This window comes from Pungitius pungitius, chromosome 11 (assembly GCF_949316345.1).
Source record: "Pungitius pungitius chromosome 11, fPunPun2.1, whole genome shotgun sequence".
In the NCBI taxonomy this organism is placed as follows: domain Eukaryota; kingdom Metazoa; phylum Chordata; class Actinopteri; order Perciformes; family Gasterosteidae; genus Pungitius; species Pungitius pungitius.
Window position 1 is genome coordinate 13,767,125 of NC_084910.1, and position 16,529 is coordinate 13,783,653.

General features: G+C 42.4%; 2 protein-coding genes across 2 annotated transcripts; both read left to right on the forward strand.

Moving 5' to 3' along the window:
- The first annotated feature begins 164 nt into the window (after window positions 1-164).
- On the forward strand, window positions 165-10,059 carry LOC119197338 (uncharacterized). The gene is made up of 24 exons (XM_037453552.2): window positions 165-264; window positions 532-730; window positions 827-1,007; window positions 1,522-1,647; window positions 2,269-2,462; window positions 2,559-2,715; window positions 2,829-2,956; window positions 3,037-3,112; window positions 3,205-3,339; window positions 3,449-3,523; window positions 3,610-4,401; window positions 5,181-5,319; window positions 5,614-5,827; window positions 6,413-6,596; window positions 6,679-6,819; window positions 7,170-7,375; window positions 7,469-7,616; window positions 7,705-7,823; window positions 7,950-8,028; window positions 8,136-8,270; window positions 8,428-8,502; window positions 8,612-8,817; window positions 8,906-9,120; window positions 9,523-10,059. The coding sequence occupies exons 1-24, from the start codon at window positions 185-187 to the stop codon at window positions 9,878-9,880; spliced, it is 4,362 nt and encodes a 1,453-aa protein (XP_037309449.2). The 5' UTR covers window positions 165-184; the 3' UTR covers window positions 9,881-10,059.
- Window positions 10,060-10,832: 773 nt separating this feature from the next.
- tapbpl (TAP binding protein like) lies at window positions 10,833-15,441 on the forward strand. Its single transcript, XM_037453414.2, has 8 exons — window positions 10,833-11,224; window positions 11,581-11,778; window positions 11,862-12,131; window positions 12,472-12,672; window positions 13,235-13,402; window positions 13,483-13,586; window positions 14,291-14,516; window positions 14,666-15,441. The coding sequence occupies exons 1-8, from the start codon at window positions 11,173-11,175 to the stop codon at window positions 14,731-14,733; spliced, it is 1,287 nt and encodes a 428-aa protein (XP_037309311.2). The 5' UTR covers window positions 10,833-11,172; the 3' UTR covers window positions 14,734-15,441.
- The last annotated feature ends 1,088 nt before the right edge of the window (window positions 15,442-16,529 follow it).

A 16,529-nucleotide genomic window follows, 5' to 3' on the forward strand; every position in this document is an offset into this window, starting at 1 on the left:
CAAAGAGATTTTGTAGTTAAGAGTCGATCTAAAAGGGTTTTGGCTCGGCCTGTTTTCCTGCCTTCCCACTTACCGGCAGTCACTCCCTCGTTGCTGCTCAAAAAAAACAATTTAATTTTATAAAATGCTTGCGTTTGCGAAATATGAGTGAGAGAGAACGAGGGGAGGGGGTAGAAAGAACATTATGGAGAAAAGGGGAAGGAGAGATGCTGATGTAGTTTTGTTTTTGAATAGATTTGATCGGTTCAGGATGATGAGATTAAGGTGGGTTGGATTTTTACATTTGATCACATTAGAAGGGATTACCACACTTTTATGATTAGCAATATTTGTGTGGGGTCCTTTTAAGATGTGGGGATGCTAATACGTTTTGGCATTGGAAGCTAAATTTGTGATTCATCATCTTTGGCTCGTAGTACCTAATTCTTTCCTAACTTTGTTGTCTACGCCTTTCCTCCTCTCTCCCCTCCTTTCCTTTACCTTGTATCGCCTCCACCCATGAATTTCCGTATCTTCCATACCCTCCCCCAGTCTTCTGCTTCTCCTGCTCTCCCGCCCCGCCTGCTCGATGCTGCTGGGATGGGTGGATTCTCCAGGGTATCCCACTGGATATTTGCCCCATGCCAGTCTAAACTGGAGCAGGTGTGCGCCCAAGGGCCACACCCTCTCCATCAAGCTCATCCACCTGGACCTGGAGGATAGCAAAGACTGTGAAAATGATGCAGTAAAGGTCAGGTGTCATGCTAAACTTTTAAGTGATTGTGCAGTAAGAAGTCGAGGTTAATAATTTAAAACAGTAATGTTATACAACCCCATTGTTTCCCAGGTCTTTTCAAATGGAAACTTGATCTCAGTTCTGTGTGGCAAAAGAGAATTTGAGGATCTCGAGTCCAATGTTAATCCCTCGCTGCTCTCCTCCCCGGGGGGCTGCCTCTCGCTTACGTTCCACTCCGACTACTCAAACACCAAGAGGCACACCGGCTTCAGAGGGTTTTACACCGATCAAGGTGAGATGTAAAAGAAGGAGGAAGGAAATAAATGAAATACTGAGTTGTAAAACTCACCAATTTCCATTGAATTCATTTAATCATTGTGAATACTTTTGTAATCCTGCTCTCACCCATTAGGAATACAATTCATAATAGTTTATAATTTCGCTGAAAAGGAAACATGAATGTGATGTATAGCATTTCTTTAGCTTTAAGACTTTCAGTTTTATTTCAAAAGTGCTGACTGTGGCTTATGTCTGATTTAAGTCTAGACCAACAGCTTCAGCTTCACTGTTGGACAGAACCACGCGAGGTTTCCTCTCCCTTTCTTGAGTTTATTCTAAACTGCTGGTGGCCCCAGCTACGTCTTTACAGTCTAGACATGAGTCGGTTGATCTTCCCATATCAACATAATATAGTGCTCTACCGTAAGTAGCTGTATGCCGAATGCTCGGGGGTTTCTACAAAGCGAATCATCAGCACTGAAGCAACGGTTCCTCTAAACTGTCCTGGAATTCATTTGCTCCCTCAGACTTTGACGAATGTAACGACGACCCTGACAACGCATGCACCCATTTCTGTCACAACCACATCGGAGGGTACCGCTGCTCCTGTCGCCACGGTTACCACCTGGATGTGAACAATCACACATGCACAGGTACAAATAAACTCATGACTGGAATCACTTAAACACAAACATTTTGACTCGCGGGCCACAATGGGTACTAGAATTTGACAGAGGGGCCAGGAAAAGGTTTGTGTGAGCTAATATAAATGACATGTGAAAAATCATTACACAAAAGGCTTTGGCTTTTAACAAGCAGCAAAGCATTTATTTGCAAGGATATTTAACTAATTTGCAAGGGTGTAAAGCTCCGCCGACTTGATGAGGACAAGGGACCTAAAAGCAGCACTTGTTGTCTTTGTTTACTTCGTCACCACCAACATTTTCGTCTCGTCTCGTTAACAAAAGTTAGCATAGACTTAGTCATAGTTTTTATTTTTTAAGATCTGTTTTTGTCTTGTCTTAGTCTCGGTTTAGTCATGGGAAAAAGTCATAGTTTTCGTCAACAAAATGTACTCTGCATTAGACGGAGGAAGACAAATTAAAAAAAAAGTAATGGGCAAATAAAACATGAAGTGAAAAAGGGGAAATAGAGGAAGCGAAAGCCGGTCAACTAAGGGGAAGGACGAGAAGAGGAGAATTAAACGATACAGAGGCTGTTTGTGTCATCACTGATCGTGTGTGTGATGACAGTGAATGTTTTCTCCACCACAGTGAGTTGTACTGAGGATCTGTCAGGGATGCACAGTGGTGACATATCCAGTCCCTCTTGGCCTGCTTCATATGCAGAGAATGCCAACTGTCAGCACACCTTGTCAGTGGAGCCCATCCTGCAGCTGGAGTTGCACTTCTCTGAAGATTTTGATGTGGAGCAAAGCCCTGATGGTCAATGCATCGATGCACTGAAGGTAGGTGTGGGGTTCAAATATTCAATTGCCATATTTTCCTAAAGCTTCTAACTAAACAGCTTGTGGACATCACCTTTAATGTGTTCTGGTTGGCAGATTGAGACTCTCAACCCCTCTCGGATTCTGGGACCATTCTGTGGCCACAATCCCCCCCCATCTCCCCTGCTCACTCACTCACATCATGTCAAATTGCGCTTCACCTCCGATGGCTACGGCAGCAACAAAGGCTTCACCCTCCACTTCAAGACCACAGGTACTGCTGTCTCCTCACTTGTGACACGCTGGCAAGGCAGTATTTCAAAATGAAATTTGTTGGATACGGACCACAGACGACCGTGATAACTCCTCTCACATGTGAAACCACAGACAAGGTCTGTCCAGCGGTGGTGACCCCGTACTCGACTGTGACTCCTCAGCAACCAGACTATCTCCCGGGTCAAACAGTGACCGTCACTTGTGACCTTGGCTACATTTTACCTTCTGTGAGTATGCAGGTAACCAGAGGTTTTCCATAGATTTTAAGTTTGTTGTATTTCAGCCACTTTTGAGCTAAATCAGTTCTGATTTTGCAAAGGAGCAAGACACCGGGACCGAGTACGTGGCGCGTTGTCTGAATACAGGCGAATGGACTCCAAACAGCATCTGTGAACGTGAGTTTGACTGAAAACATTTTGTCTAAAAATAAGTTTTAATTTTGGGGGGTTTTCAACACCTGTTTTTTCCTCCCCTCCTCCACATGTAGCTGTGGATTGTGGATTTCCTGAAATCCCGGAAGATGGCATCCTTCAGTTGGTGGCCTCAGATGAACTACGTACTCAGTATCAAGGCCAGATTCAGTTTACCTGCAGCTCACTGTACTACACACTGGAAGGAGATGGTGACTATTTTGAGCTAGAACATTTCTCAGATTACTTTCCTTGACTAGCTTTTAAGAATGCACATTTTCTTGGTGTAATTATTGGTTGTTTCTCTCTTCAATCCTTCAGGCCTCTACACTTGCAGTGCCAGTGGTGACTGGGTATCGGAGGGGGGCAAGAAGGAGATGCCAAAATGCGTTGAAGGTACGACACGTGTTGTTTTTCACGTTTTCTCATATGAGCTGCTTTTTAATCATATAAATACATTCATGACTCCTTCTCTATTTCAGTGTGTGGGAAACCTGAAAAACACCCTGCAAGTGTAGCCCGGATTTTGGGAGGTAAGGATGCAAGCATGGGAGAGATACCGTGGATTCTTCTGATTAAATCGCCAAACAGAGGAGGAGCATCACTGATCAATGACCGATGGGCTGTCACAGCAGCTCATGTCGTGGAAGGAGTAGAAGAAACATCTCTGAGAATGTATGGTGGACTGGTAGATGGAAGAACCACATCAAATGTGTTGTCTAATGTAGCTGTCATGCACAGTGAGAAAATCATAATTCATCCCAATTATATCACAGGAAGTTCTCTTTCAGAACGCACCAATTTTGACAATGATATTGCCCTTATTAGATTGGCTTCCAGGGTGAATTTCGGCCCAAACCTCCTCCCCATTTGTCTGCCAGACGTGAACAAGGTAATGAGAGAAGGTGAGCAAAGCACCGTGTCAGGCTGGGGGAGAACCGAATCAAAGACTTCGTCTCCTACGTTAAAATACGCTCATATTGGGGCCTACTCCCTTGCAGAGTGTGAGAATACACCTTCCATAAACAACAACCAACGCATGACTATGACCACTAACATGTTCTGTGCTGGAGCCCCGGGGAAGGACAGCTGCCAGAGAGACAGCGGATCTCCGTTGGTTTCGCCCATGTTGGCTCAAGGCAATGAGCCCTATTATCTGACTGGCATTGTGTCCTGGGGACCCCCCTGTAAAGAGAGGCAGTACAAGGGTTATTATACCAAGGTGGCTAGTTATGTGGACTGGATTAAGGAGACAATGGACCAACAGGAAGGATAGAATGACAAGCAAGGTCCTTGAGGAAGGAAAGATAAGGAAGAAAATATGTTAAACATAATAATAATAATCAATTCATATTTCTTAAATGAAAATGTTTTTGAAAATAAAGGCTACAATCTTGTAATGAAATGTACCAACATTAACACCATCATGCTATGATCACCTTGTTACTTCATACTTCCCTTTTAAATTAAAGGAATTTGCAAATCAACTGCAGAGAATGTGTGTTTTAATTCTGTCTATTAATCATCAGATACACTCAATGCATTTCTTCGTATTATTTATGATTGTTTTGATCAAATAATAACAATGAGACTGATGATGACTTTTAAGCCTTTGTGTATTACACCAGGCAAAGAGCACAATGTGCTTAATTTCCTGTTATGACTTTCTATGGCCTGCAAACACCAATCAGCTGCATCTCGCGATATTTTATAACTAAATAACTTTCGCTAACATGTCTGCTTCTCAAGGCAAATGCATCTTTGCAGAAGCTGAACAAAGTTCAATGCCACCCTCTAGTGATGGCAAGGTGTTCATGGGTGAATTAGCTAGAGTTTGACATAATGAGACCTGAGAGGTAACTAGAGTTATTCTCAATAGATAATCTAAAATATAGGAAATAACTTGACCAAAATTACTAATCTAATTTCCCAAATCTCTATATTAGAGGGATTTTTTGGAGCATTGACCCTGTTTTTCTACAATTCAAAGTCAAGAGTCCAATTCTTTTTGCCAAGACAAACAAATGTTTAATCCTGGCTTCAACGCAGTGAGTTTCTAAATACTGGAAATTACTGACTTTGGTTACATTACTGTTTCACTTGAAGGTGAAACATTCGCTGCAGCAGCGAATCAGTTCACGTTCGGATATAAGACTTAATCCAGAAATGGGCTGGACTCTCTGGATGATTTTGTAAGTTTTAACAGACTTTAAAACCAATTTGTTTGTTAGAAGTCAATTATTTTAGCTTTTTAATTTTTTAATTTCTAGCTGTGGAAAATCCACTGTGAATACCTGCTGCCATTGTGGAGCGGGCTTCTTGTATAATTTTGGATCTTCTATACTGCCAACGTATGCGCACTATTTTATAGGTTGACTCTCTAAACCCTCAACATCACAACAGCATTATGCAACAGTGTGGATTGTATCTCTGTGTTTGTTCTTTTTCTGTTTCTTTGAACTTTGTGTGCCCCTGCACCTTTGCAGGGTTCTGCATGTGTCCATGCGCGAGTGCTGGCGGCTGCCTGATCCAGAGCCTCGAATGCACGAGGCGCTCCAGTCCCCCCAGTATCCCCAGCCTTACGCTCCCAATCTGCTGGAGCACTGGGAGCTCAGTGTGCCCGAGGGCTACCAGATCCAAATCACCTTCACACACCTGGACATTGAAGCTTCTGCAGGCTGCTATTACGACGCCCTCACAGTCAGAGATATTCTTCCACACACATGAAAAATACAAAAGACCCGTTTTGAGGTGTTTTGGTTCCGAACTAAAGGACGACTTAAACAACTTGACTCAGGCTTGAATATTGAAGATTTTTTAACGTACATCTCCATGTTTTGCGGTTATTGCCAAATATGCTTTGGTGGATCTCAGTTTTAGTTGCTGCATAGTGGGTATAGAGTGGTCTCTCATTGGCACTGAGTCAAGTATGTCCCACTTTAGCCACTAACGTTTATTAGGCGCTAACTACCTTTCATTTGATCTGTTCAGTACAGGGATAATCAGCCAAAACCGTAAGCCATTAAAACAAAACAATGAACCGAAAGATGGTAAGACTCTGTGGATTTTAGCATCCCCTCACGTAAAAATGTAATCTTATCCACAGTTAACATGAATATATGGATTAGACTAAGACTCAGACCTGGACTCAAAGATGTTGAAGACTTCAGGTGCAACTTCGAGCAGCACCAGCTGCATCACTGCAATAGAGCTGGCTGCTGATAAGAGCTACGTGACGTATTAAACTCCTTTCACAGCAATATATCCATCTATTTGACCCTTAAGGTACTCTATGATGCAAAGATCCTGGGAAGGTTTTGTGGGCAGGAGAACTCGGCTGATGGGCATCACCCAGGCAACCAGCCCATCCTGTCTCCAGGCAACAGACTCACTCTGACATTCCAGACGGACGACAACAACCCAGAGCGCCATCAAAACGTGGGCTTCTCAGCACAGTACCAGGCAATAGGTAGCACCCGTCTAGTTTCTGTCGCTTCCCTCTTCAACTACGGAACGGCCTGCCACTGACTCGTGGTGTTTCTCGGTATCAGACGTGGACGAGTGTTCTGCGCCCCGACCTCAGGACGACGCAGGTCCTCTCTGCTCTCAGATCTGCCTCAACACCCTTGGCTCATACCTCTGCGCCTGTCACCACGGCTACGAGCTACGGCCCGACCAGCGCAGCTGTGTGTGTGAGTATTGCGCAATGTGGGGAAGAATGACAAGTCATACTTTTGTCACACAATTTTACACCACTGTGGCCAAGTCTAAAGTCTATTTCAGTCTGTGGTAGTGTCAAAGAACTGAGCATTTATGACAAATTATTATTCAATTAGGCTTTTCTCTTTGATGGATCTCTCAAAGAATTGAAGTAGCAACAAAGGGTTTGATACAACCAATACATTGACATCTCAGAAAAATTGGCTTTGCTATGTTGTTACAAGGTGCTGGTAACTAAGCTGCTGACCAATTGGTCGCTGACCGGTAAGTGATTGATTCCTGATTGAATTTAAACCTGAACATTCCTTTACCGATTTCGCAGTATCCTGCGGCGGGGGTATTTTTGATGAGCTAGAGGGACATCTGTTCAGTCCAGGATACCCGACCGCCCCCCCTCATGCTGTGTCCTGTCAGTACATTATTTCTGTAGAACCTGGCTTTTCTGTCCTTCTAAACTTCACCGACATCTTCAACATCGAGAGCGTGCAAACCGAGCAAGGCCCAAGCTGTCTCCATCATTGGCTGCAGGTAACGATGAGCAGCTGCATGAACAAATGGAAACAATAATCTGAGCATTCTGCATGTTAAATATTGAGCTGTGCACTACTTTCCTTGAAAAAGGTGACCATCCCAGACAGAGAGCCCATGAAGCTGTGTGGTGAAAAGAGGCCCGATCTGATGGTCACCGACTCCAACATCGTCAGACTGGACTACCACACCGATGATGACGGCCAGAGTGAAGGCTGGAGCCTGGACTATAGCACTTACAGTGAGGGAGAGCGGAAAGAGAGCAGAGAAGAGCCAATGAGCATGTACGCGGCTGTTGTCACATGTCTGCTTGTCCTTGGTGTTTCCAGGAGTAAAATGTCCGTTTCCTGGTAATTTGGCCAACGGAAGGGTCACTCCTTTCTTGACTGAATATTTCTACAGAGACTACATCTTTGTGCGCTGTGACCAAGGATACAAGCTGACGATGGTTAGATGAAACTTTACCTTCTTCTTTCTTACAATGTCTACAGAGGGAACATATTTTTTTGTCAATGTAACATATGAAGAGGGGAATCTGCTGATGTTTTATCAGTTCTCCTCTTTCCTCTGTCAGGACGGTGAGGAGGTCGAGAGTTTCTCGACAATGTGCCAAAGCAATGCACGGTGGCACCTGCCCCTGCCAGAATGCCACAGTACGCTACCGTTAAGCTGCAGCATGAAGGAAATCTGTATTTGGAGTCTTTTTGATCCTTTGTGTGTTACTGTAACAGCGATTTGTCTTTGTTTGGTTCTTCTGCAGTAATTGATTGCGGAGAACCCGAATCTTTGCTGAACGGAGGGCTGTCCTTCCTGTCGGGCCTTCAGAATCAGTACCTCTCTGTTATCCAGTATCACTGCAATGAACCGTTTTACTCTCTCCTCGGTGGTGCAACCGGTGAGACCTCAACATGTAGTCTTTTATAATGAACGGTTTTCAAATGATTCAACCCTTCCCAGCGGAAGGAATTTTTCCAGATCCATCCAATGCATTTGATAAAAAGTTCACTTCATCACTCGAGATAACAATTAATATCACTCTCCCTGCTCTGCAGTTGCCTGCACCTGTGAGGCCGACAGGAGGTGGAGATCAAACAGCAGTGTTGTTGTCCGTCCAATATGCATCCCGGGTATTTGCTATTCATTACAATGATAAAACCCGATAAACCCTAAGATGAATCTTAAATGGATCACAAAGTCTGTACTTTGATAAATACATATGCATCTGTACCCCTCCAGTTTGTGGCCAGCCCACAGCTCTCCTCTCCTCCTATCAACGGATCCTTGGAGGCAGGGACGCTCCAGAAAATACCATCCCCTGGCAAGTGCTGCTGAGTGTGGATGGACGAAGAGGAGGAGGCATGGTGATCGGAGACCGCTGGATAATGACTGCCGCCCATAATTTAATGGCAAATGGAAATCCAGTTTCAAGCGAGACTGTTCGTGTAAGTGGGCTAGAGGTGTTAACCGCATGCCCATCGCCTCCATGATTTTAAATCAACATTTAATTCCTCTGATTCTGTTGATTTTCAGATATACATGGGACTTACTGATGTTAACACCATTTTGGTCTCTCCTGTGATTGCTGCCTCAATCCACATTCACCCTCAATACAATAACCCCGACCACAGGGATTTCAACCATGACATTGCCTTGATCAGAATGCAAGACCCAGTTACATTCAACTCATCCATTATGCCAATATGTTTACCAGCAAAGGGCGCCGCTTACACCCCCGGCGCCATGGGGTAAGTTTTCAACTGTTTGGTTTCATTATACTGTTTCATCCACATGACGTTCTTTTATTTATCTGCTCCACTGAAAGTCTTGTGAAATCAGTCAATGTTGGTAATGCTACTGCCAGGTGTTTTTATTACCGCTGACAGTGCAATAGTGTCACAAAAGTAATCCAAATGAAGCAGTCCCAAAACGTTACAGGTGTGTTGAAGAGACTGCTTTTATTTGAGCAAAGGCCACTAGAAGTTGGGTGCAAGAAGAGTGGAAGCGGCCATTGCCTGACCATTTCATTTGGACCATGGGAATTTTGTAGAGGTTCTAGACAGCATACGCTTTACTTTTTTTACGGTTAAGAGTGGTTAGTAGCTTTTTTCCCTACTTTTATATGACTATCTCCTCTACCTTTTTTTCAGACTGGTGTCTGGTTTTGGATTAACAGAAGAATGGATTTTGACAAATAAGATGAAGTTTTTGCACCTCCCTGTGGTGATGCAGGAGATATGCAGTAATTCTATCACTATGTTGAAGAGGACAAATAAGAATCTACCAAGTCTGACAGATAACATGTTTTGTGCTGGAGTCCCTGAAGGGGGGAAGGACTCCTGCCAAGGTGACAGTGGAGGACCTTACGCCCTGAGAGACGACGGACGGTTCTGGGCGGCTGGGATTGTCAGCTGGGGAGTTGAATGTGGAAAGCAAGGGGCTTATGGAGTCTATACAAAAGTTGACCTATACATAGACTGGATCAACAAGGCGATGCAGGAGAACTAAAATGTACAATAGCCCGATTCATGACAACGTAATACAAATAGAGAACAAAATCAGGATTCTTAAAATTTCCAAAATCAAACAGATGAATGTTGTACTGATTGTAAAGTTGTCAGACAGTATTCAAATTTCCCAAAAGCATTTTATTTTTTACAAATAAAGTGTACTAATACAGACATGAATGTGCCTTTTTATGATTGTGCCTCAGATTATTCATACATCACCCCCCTTCGTCACTGGGATTATCCGCTGGGGCTTTGAATGCAGAGAGCGAGGAGATTGTGAATTTTACTTCGACTGGATCTCTGCTATAGAACTGTGTTATTTACATTTCATCACTATGTCAATAAGACTCGGTTTGCAGGTCAAAAACCTTTAACCAAATAAATATTGCCAAATAAAAACAAATGAGTATGAATAATATGTCTCACAAAGATCTTCCTCTTAGATGATGGAGGTGAGGTTCAGACAGATTAGTAGGTTGAGACTAAAAAAGGAGTTGAAGCAGGTTTTGTATTTTGTCAAGGAAAGAAATAGCCCCCAATCATAGTAACTCAATAATAACACTGGTAATGTTATTGTCGCCAAGCAGAATAACACACAATCAATAACCAAAGAGATGAGGTGGTATCAGAGGTCACATCCAGCCGATATGGTTCCAGATTATGGTTCGTTTGTAGCCGCGTTTGTGTCCGCATGATAGATGTGTGTCTCATTTTTTGTCTACCCTCTTTCTAACTCACACAACACAAAACCCTGAGCTAGCTAATCTCAGGATGCTACCATTCCTTTGAATATGTCTTATTAGTAACACATTCATATTTGCATTCTGTTGTAATTTATCGTTTAGGGTAGAACGCACGGAGAGTCCTACCAAACCCTCAATTACACGAGCGATGAAGGCTTCATGCTCGTTTCCATGGTGACCCATGACGAGCCCTCTCCTCTTCTCCCATTGGCTAGTGGCGTCTGCTCTCTTTCACTTTCTTCCTTCCACTGCTGCGTACGCGCACGATCCCGAGCTCCTGCCGGCGTCCAGCTCACAGTTTGTTTGTTGGATTATTTGACATCAGCCTAAATAGACGTAGTTGTTCGCGCGGTAGATGTGACGAAGGGAAGGCTGTAAACACTCAAAACTACAGCGGCGCGATGATCTGCGTCAGGTGTCGAAGTCAAAAGCGAAAGTGCGTTCTGTGCTTTTGTGTTTGTTTCACTTTGTTTAAGTGGTTTACTCTGCTGACTTAAAACTACTCCTTTTGCACTGTTGATTTACTCAAACGCGGAAACAAGATCCCATGAAGATGATTGTGGTGATTTTGTTTGGATTCTTCCTGACGTGCGTTTGTGGTAAGAGCGTTCATCATGTTGATGCTGCACCCAATGACGGACATGGTGACAATTAATGGACCCTGTCATTCTGTAAAACAACTCGCTAGTCTTACATCTGAACATGCAGTATAAACATGTACCAAATAATTGGATTCAAAAATGGATAATAATAATATAAATCAGCAAATGTTTTTAATGTCAACACATCAAAACAAACTAAATAAGTCAAACACATATTTTTTCTTCTTTATTTTTTACATAATTAATTTATAAAATCATTAAGCAGTACTGGAAAAAATAAGTAAGGCATTTTGATTGTGGCCAAGAATGTAAACATTTTCAGAATATTGAAATGGATTACTCTCGTTTCTCAGCTGACGGGGTTGCAGATGTGGTACTTTCCTGCACCCTGGTGGAGGAGGGGATGGGAGGAGGGACATCCTTCACGCGAACCCCAGCAACTCTCATCTTGAGAGGAGTCACAGTGCCTTCCGACGAATCACTTGAAACACTCACTCCGTTTTTGCCGACATCAATCCCAGACCCAGAGGCCATCCTATTGGAAGTTAAAGGTTGTCCCTGCTTTGTATGCAGTTCGGTGTTCCATATTAGCAAATCCTTGTGTTGAACTTGTCCTTTCATCCCTTCGTTGCAGTGTCATCACCCGAGATCCCCAATGCACATGTGTTGCTCCATGCGGACTGCAATGAGCAGGAGGTGATGTGCGAAATGAGCCGTTACTCCCCTCACGGATCCCAGGAAAGTCCAGGATCAACTTATTTCATGGTGTCCCTTGAGGTGGAGGGAGTGGAGTTCGGCACTTCGTTGATTCTGCAGACTTTGGTGGTAGAGAAGGATGAGTCGACCCTCATTCAAAACAAACTGGGTCTGCCTCTTAGCCGCTCAGGAACTCTTCTGTCTGAGGGTGAGATTTGACTTTTGGAAATGTAAATTGTTTTAATGTGAGTTTCCTGGTTTTGGGGTGTCTGTTTTTTCTCTAATGTAAAAGGAACATATGATGCCTGGCTTGTGTCTTTTTTGCATTTCCAAGCGCCATGTAGCCCTATCACATTTGACAGCTGGCGAACAACATAACGGCTAATAGGAGACATTTATAAAAAGCACCATAGACGAAAGAAATTTATGTTTTTAAGTTTGGTATGAAAATTCCTTTCGATTTCTCATTTCATCTCGTCATTGAATTGCTCATGTCGGCTTTCTCACTGCTTCTTCTTCTCCTCATGTTTGTGCTCTATGCCCCGCAGTGATCTTCTTGGTCTATTCCCACATGAAGTCTGTGTCTGCCCCTCTGAGGGGCGACGCCATCCTCGACTGTGGCTTCAAGCAGCAAGAGATGCCTTTAGCGCAGGAAGTGGCCGTTGAATGGCGACTGCAGCACAGGGGGAAAGGGTGGAAAGTGCTCGAAATTAAGACACGGCTGGATGAGGCAGAAGGGAGTGCAGTGGGTGAGTGCTGTGGGAACAGGTGGGCCCAACGTCTTCTGGTTTATCCTGGGTCTTTAGGTGAGGGCCGGCTTCTTTAGCTCTGAGAGTGACAGCGCTGATAATGTTGAAGATGGTACAACAATGCTTAAAGTGGCATGGGAGTGCTTAATACTCAAAATGTCAATTTATATGTTGGTCTAAAACTGTGCATCTGAATAACTGAATCATTTTTCAAACGTAATCGTTTAAACCACAGAATAAGGATGAGTTTAAGCAGATAAATAGAGACATGAATGAATAAATGAATACTATTTATTTGATTTGATGATGCGCTTAAATTGTTACTCCTGGTCTCATCTGTTTGTTTGTTCAATTAGTTAAATTGATAGACTAAATGGCAAATTTAAATGGTTAAATTAACATTTAACATTTACAATTGATTTGTTTGATCACAAGCTCTGATGCTAATCAAATCTGTGTACTTTATGCAGATTTCTTCATCAAATAAAGTACTTTCTGACTATATTCAAATGCTCCAGAGCAAAAAAATGACACTTTTGAGAACCTCATTTTCTGTCATCAGTGCATGCAGAGAGGACTGGATCAAGCATTGATGCTTCCCAGATTGTTGGAGAGGGGAACGTCTCTGTGATTCTGACCAAGCTGAAGGTCCTGGACGAGGGGACCTACATCTGTACCGTCAGCATTGGCCCTTTTCACGCGCAGCAGGTCATTCAACTCCAGGTTATTCGTAAGTTTCACCGTGATGTCTCAATTCAGAAAAATCCACTCAAAGTCCCTCTCTTCATTTTCTGCTCTCTTTTGTTTCAGAACCACCTCATGTGTCCCTTTCAGAGGAGAAATTGGTTTTAAACACAAAGTCCTCTCAGACGCTGACCTGCTATTGCGCTAACTATTATCCACTGGATGCTCAGGTGTGCAACTGTGGACTCGTAGAAGTAGCTGTTAACCTGCTCCATGTTCTATGTTTTCCTTTCTCTGCCACTGACCAACTTTGCAAAAAATCCCAGGAAGCTTTGGTCATTTATTTATTGATAACACCACAAAGCCTGAGAGATCATACAAGTAGAGACATCGACTTGGTAGACTATGGTGGTTTATCCATTATCAAAATCAAATAAGTCTATCGTCCAAACTAAAGACCAAATAATCCCGGCTCATGTTCAGGTAAAAACAGAGGATGAGAGCGTCCACAGGGCATGCTGGTCCTACAACTGCCCACTGGTGTCAAATCTGAAGTGGACATTAGTGCTGCCCAATATTGACAAAATATTAGGAAACTGTATGATTAACTATCAAGGGAAAATAATAAATAGATAATACAATATTTTGTAATCAGCACTCACAACAAATGATAATAATTATCAATGATTACATTACATTTTTCATAAGATGTTAATTTAGTATGATTTGACTAAATCATGTCAATTATTATGTTGGATTATCATATCAAATATTTTCTTTAATTATTTAAGATTATCTATAATTCATTTGTATTTTTTTTGTATTCAAAAACGCACTTACATTTATAACCTGTTTAGTTAGTTTTTATATTTGTACCATTTAAATATCATCTTGTTCTAGCGCCCGTTTAATCCCTTTTCTTCCTTCCGTTCAGATGGAGTGGCTGTCCCTCTCTGCTGCAGACACAGAGCCCACGGTGCTTCCGGACCAGGGCTCTCTGTCCAGCCACCGGCAGCATGGCGATGGGACTTATTCCCTCTCGTCTCACCTCTCTGTGGCCTCCACTGTCCCCCCCGGGACGATTATTACCTGCAGGGTGTCTCACCCGGCCCTGCAAGCTCCTCTCTCTGTCAGCCTGGTGGTAGAAAGTCCACAACCAGGTAGACATTGTGTTCGCTGAGATGTCTAACTGCTGCTGTGACACGGAATTAAATAAGATAAAAAGATAGTTGATTTGTATTATATTATGTGCACTGTATCTTGTACTTGAAATAATCCTTTGTTCTGTTTTGTGTGTTTCTTACTACAGGTTCCTATTGGTGGGTTCTGGGTTTCCTGGTCGTCACTTTGCTTTTTTTCTACCAGGTCATGAGCTAAATTAATCTAAAGCCCAGCCCAGAGTGACTTTTTTCTGTGTGTCATTTGCAAGTCTGTAAGATATTCCTGATTTCATTAGGAGATTTAATTTCTCCAAAGCATCCTATGTTTGGCCTGTTTCGAGCTGACTGGGTCATTGTAAAAGGTATGTCAGTGCATCAGTGCATTTTTTGTATTGAATCTAGAAACCGGTCAAATCTCTTTAAGATAAATACAAAATTATTACAGTGTAATAAGTAATCTTATATCACTTAAATTAAAGTAAGTCGGCTAAAATGCCAAGAGAATATAACAAAGGTTCTGTTGAGGATTTATTTATTGGCATCAGCAAAAGTGTAAAGCATGCATTTGTCTTTGCAAATCCGGTTGCATCGTCTCACTGCATTTTCAGGTTGTAAATCACAAAACATATTCCCATATCTCTGATAATTGCCTCATAATACTGTTACACAATATCATCAGATAATTACAACTAACTGCAACAATTCTGCACCTGTATTTTATTAACTCTCTAAATCAGTCTGAAGAAAGGAAAACCAAGTTTTCTTTTATCAAACATCCCTCCAAAACCTGAAAGAATTTACACATTTTCAGGAGCGTAATCTGACATATGTGTACTATTGTTACATTACTACATGTTTTAGCAGTTTACTATAGTTCTTTGCTGTCTCTGAATATTAATAAATTAATAAAATCTGTCAAACTTTTGAGCGTCATTGCCTTGCATAAGCAGTAATTATCAGATCAGAAAGACATTAGACACTAATTGAAACCACTAACAAAAGGAAAATGTACAATCGGCAGTTAGATTCAGAAGTGGCAAAAACACAGATCACACAAATTATGGACACAGTTTGCCATGCAAGTTACAAAACCGACTGCTTTTGCATTTACTGCATGTGAGTGACGAGGTCAGGGACGGGATGGCCGAGGTGGCTCTTGGTTTCTAAATCATGTCCTTTCTCTCATTTACCTGCTTTTTGAAGATCAGGTCAACTTAAACCACAATCTAACAAACATTCCAAAACAAGTTGACCTTTTAATCATATTTTTTGTTGTTGCAATGTGCTGCTTCACATTCATCTGTCTATGGCTATTTCTCTGTCCAAGTCGGAGCTAAGAGACGTCCTCTGGGTCAGTAAATGCATACAGTGAGTAGATTGTCTGTTAGTAGCTGCTTGTCAGTTTCTGCTGCTCTGCATGTCGCTGTTCCACTAAGCCTTACTCTACCGCTATGCCTCCGCCTGTGGTTCAAAGACCACGGTGAAATGAAGCACAGCCAGACAACTACCTCATCAATATGTGTTTATCAGTCCACAAGTTTGTCTTATTTATGCAGAGGAAAAATGTACACTACTTATCCTCAAACACTTCTTCCTTTCCTCATACTGTCACACAGTCTCTTTTCCCTTTTAAGATGTCTTCCCCTCATTGTTGTTACTGTACGTGTAGAAAGCGAGGCCAGAAAAGAAACAAAAAAGTCACTAATGGAAACCAGCTATTGGCTACAATGCTTTGGATCACAAACACACACACACACGCACATACAACAAAAGTGTTCCTTATATTAATCTAACATGACCTTGTGTTAGTAAGTACCAATGAGCAGTTGTGAAAGAAGGGGCGTGTTAGTTATGCATGTCAGTATCAACTTACAAATGTAGGACTCTCGAAAAAAGGTGAATATGAACAAGCTTTGGCGAATCTTAGGTAGAAAGGACTGCAAACTGTTGTTGAACCTCCGTGCACCCATTCACAACGTTAACATTTTACATTTCTTTCTCCCGGGCTCGGTT

Bases quoted from the DNA above. Each gene is read 5' to 3' on its own strand.
- tapbpl (XM_037453414.2), top strand. From the start codon at position 11,173: ATGAAGATGATTGTGGTGATTTTGTTTGGATTCTTCCTGACGTGCGTT. The intron at 13,587-14,290 runs GTGTGCAACTGT...CCTTCCGTTCAG, and splicing joins ATTATCCACTGGATGCTCAG to ATGGAGTGGCTGTCCCTCTC. The intron at 14,517-14,665 runs GTAGACATTGTG...TTCTTACTACAG, and splicing joins GGTAGAAAGTCCACAACCAG to GTTCCTATTGGTGGGTTCTG.
- LOC119197338 (XM_037453552.2), top strand. From the start codon at position 185: ATGGAGAAAAGGGGAAGGAGAGATGCTGATGTAGTTTTGTTTTTGAAT. The intron at 1,008-1,521 runs GTGAGATGTAAA...TTGCTCCCTCAG, and splicing joins AGGGTTTTACACCGATCAAG to ACTTTGACGAATGTAACGAC. The intron at 3,113-3,204 runs GTGAGTTTGACT...CTCCACATGTAG, and splicing joins TCCAAACAGCATCTGTGAAC to CTGTGGATTGTGGATTTCCT.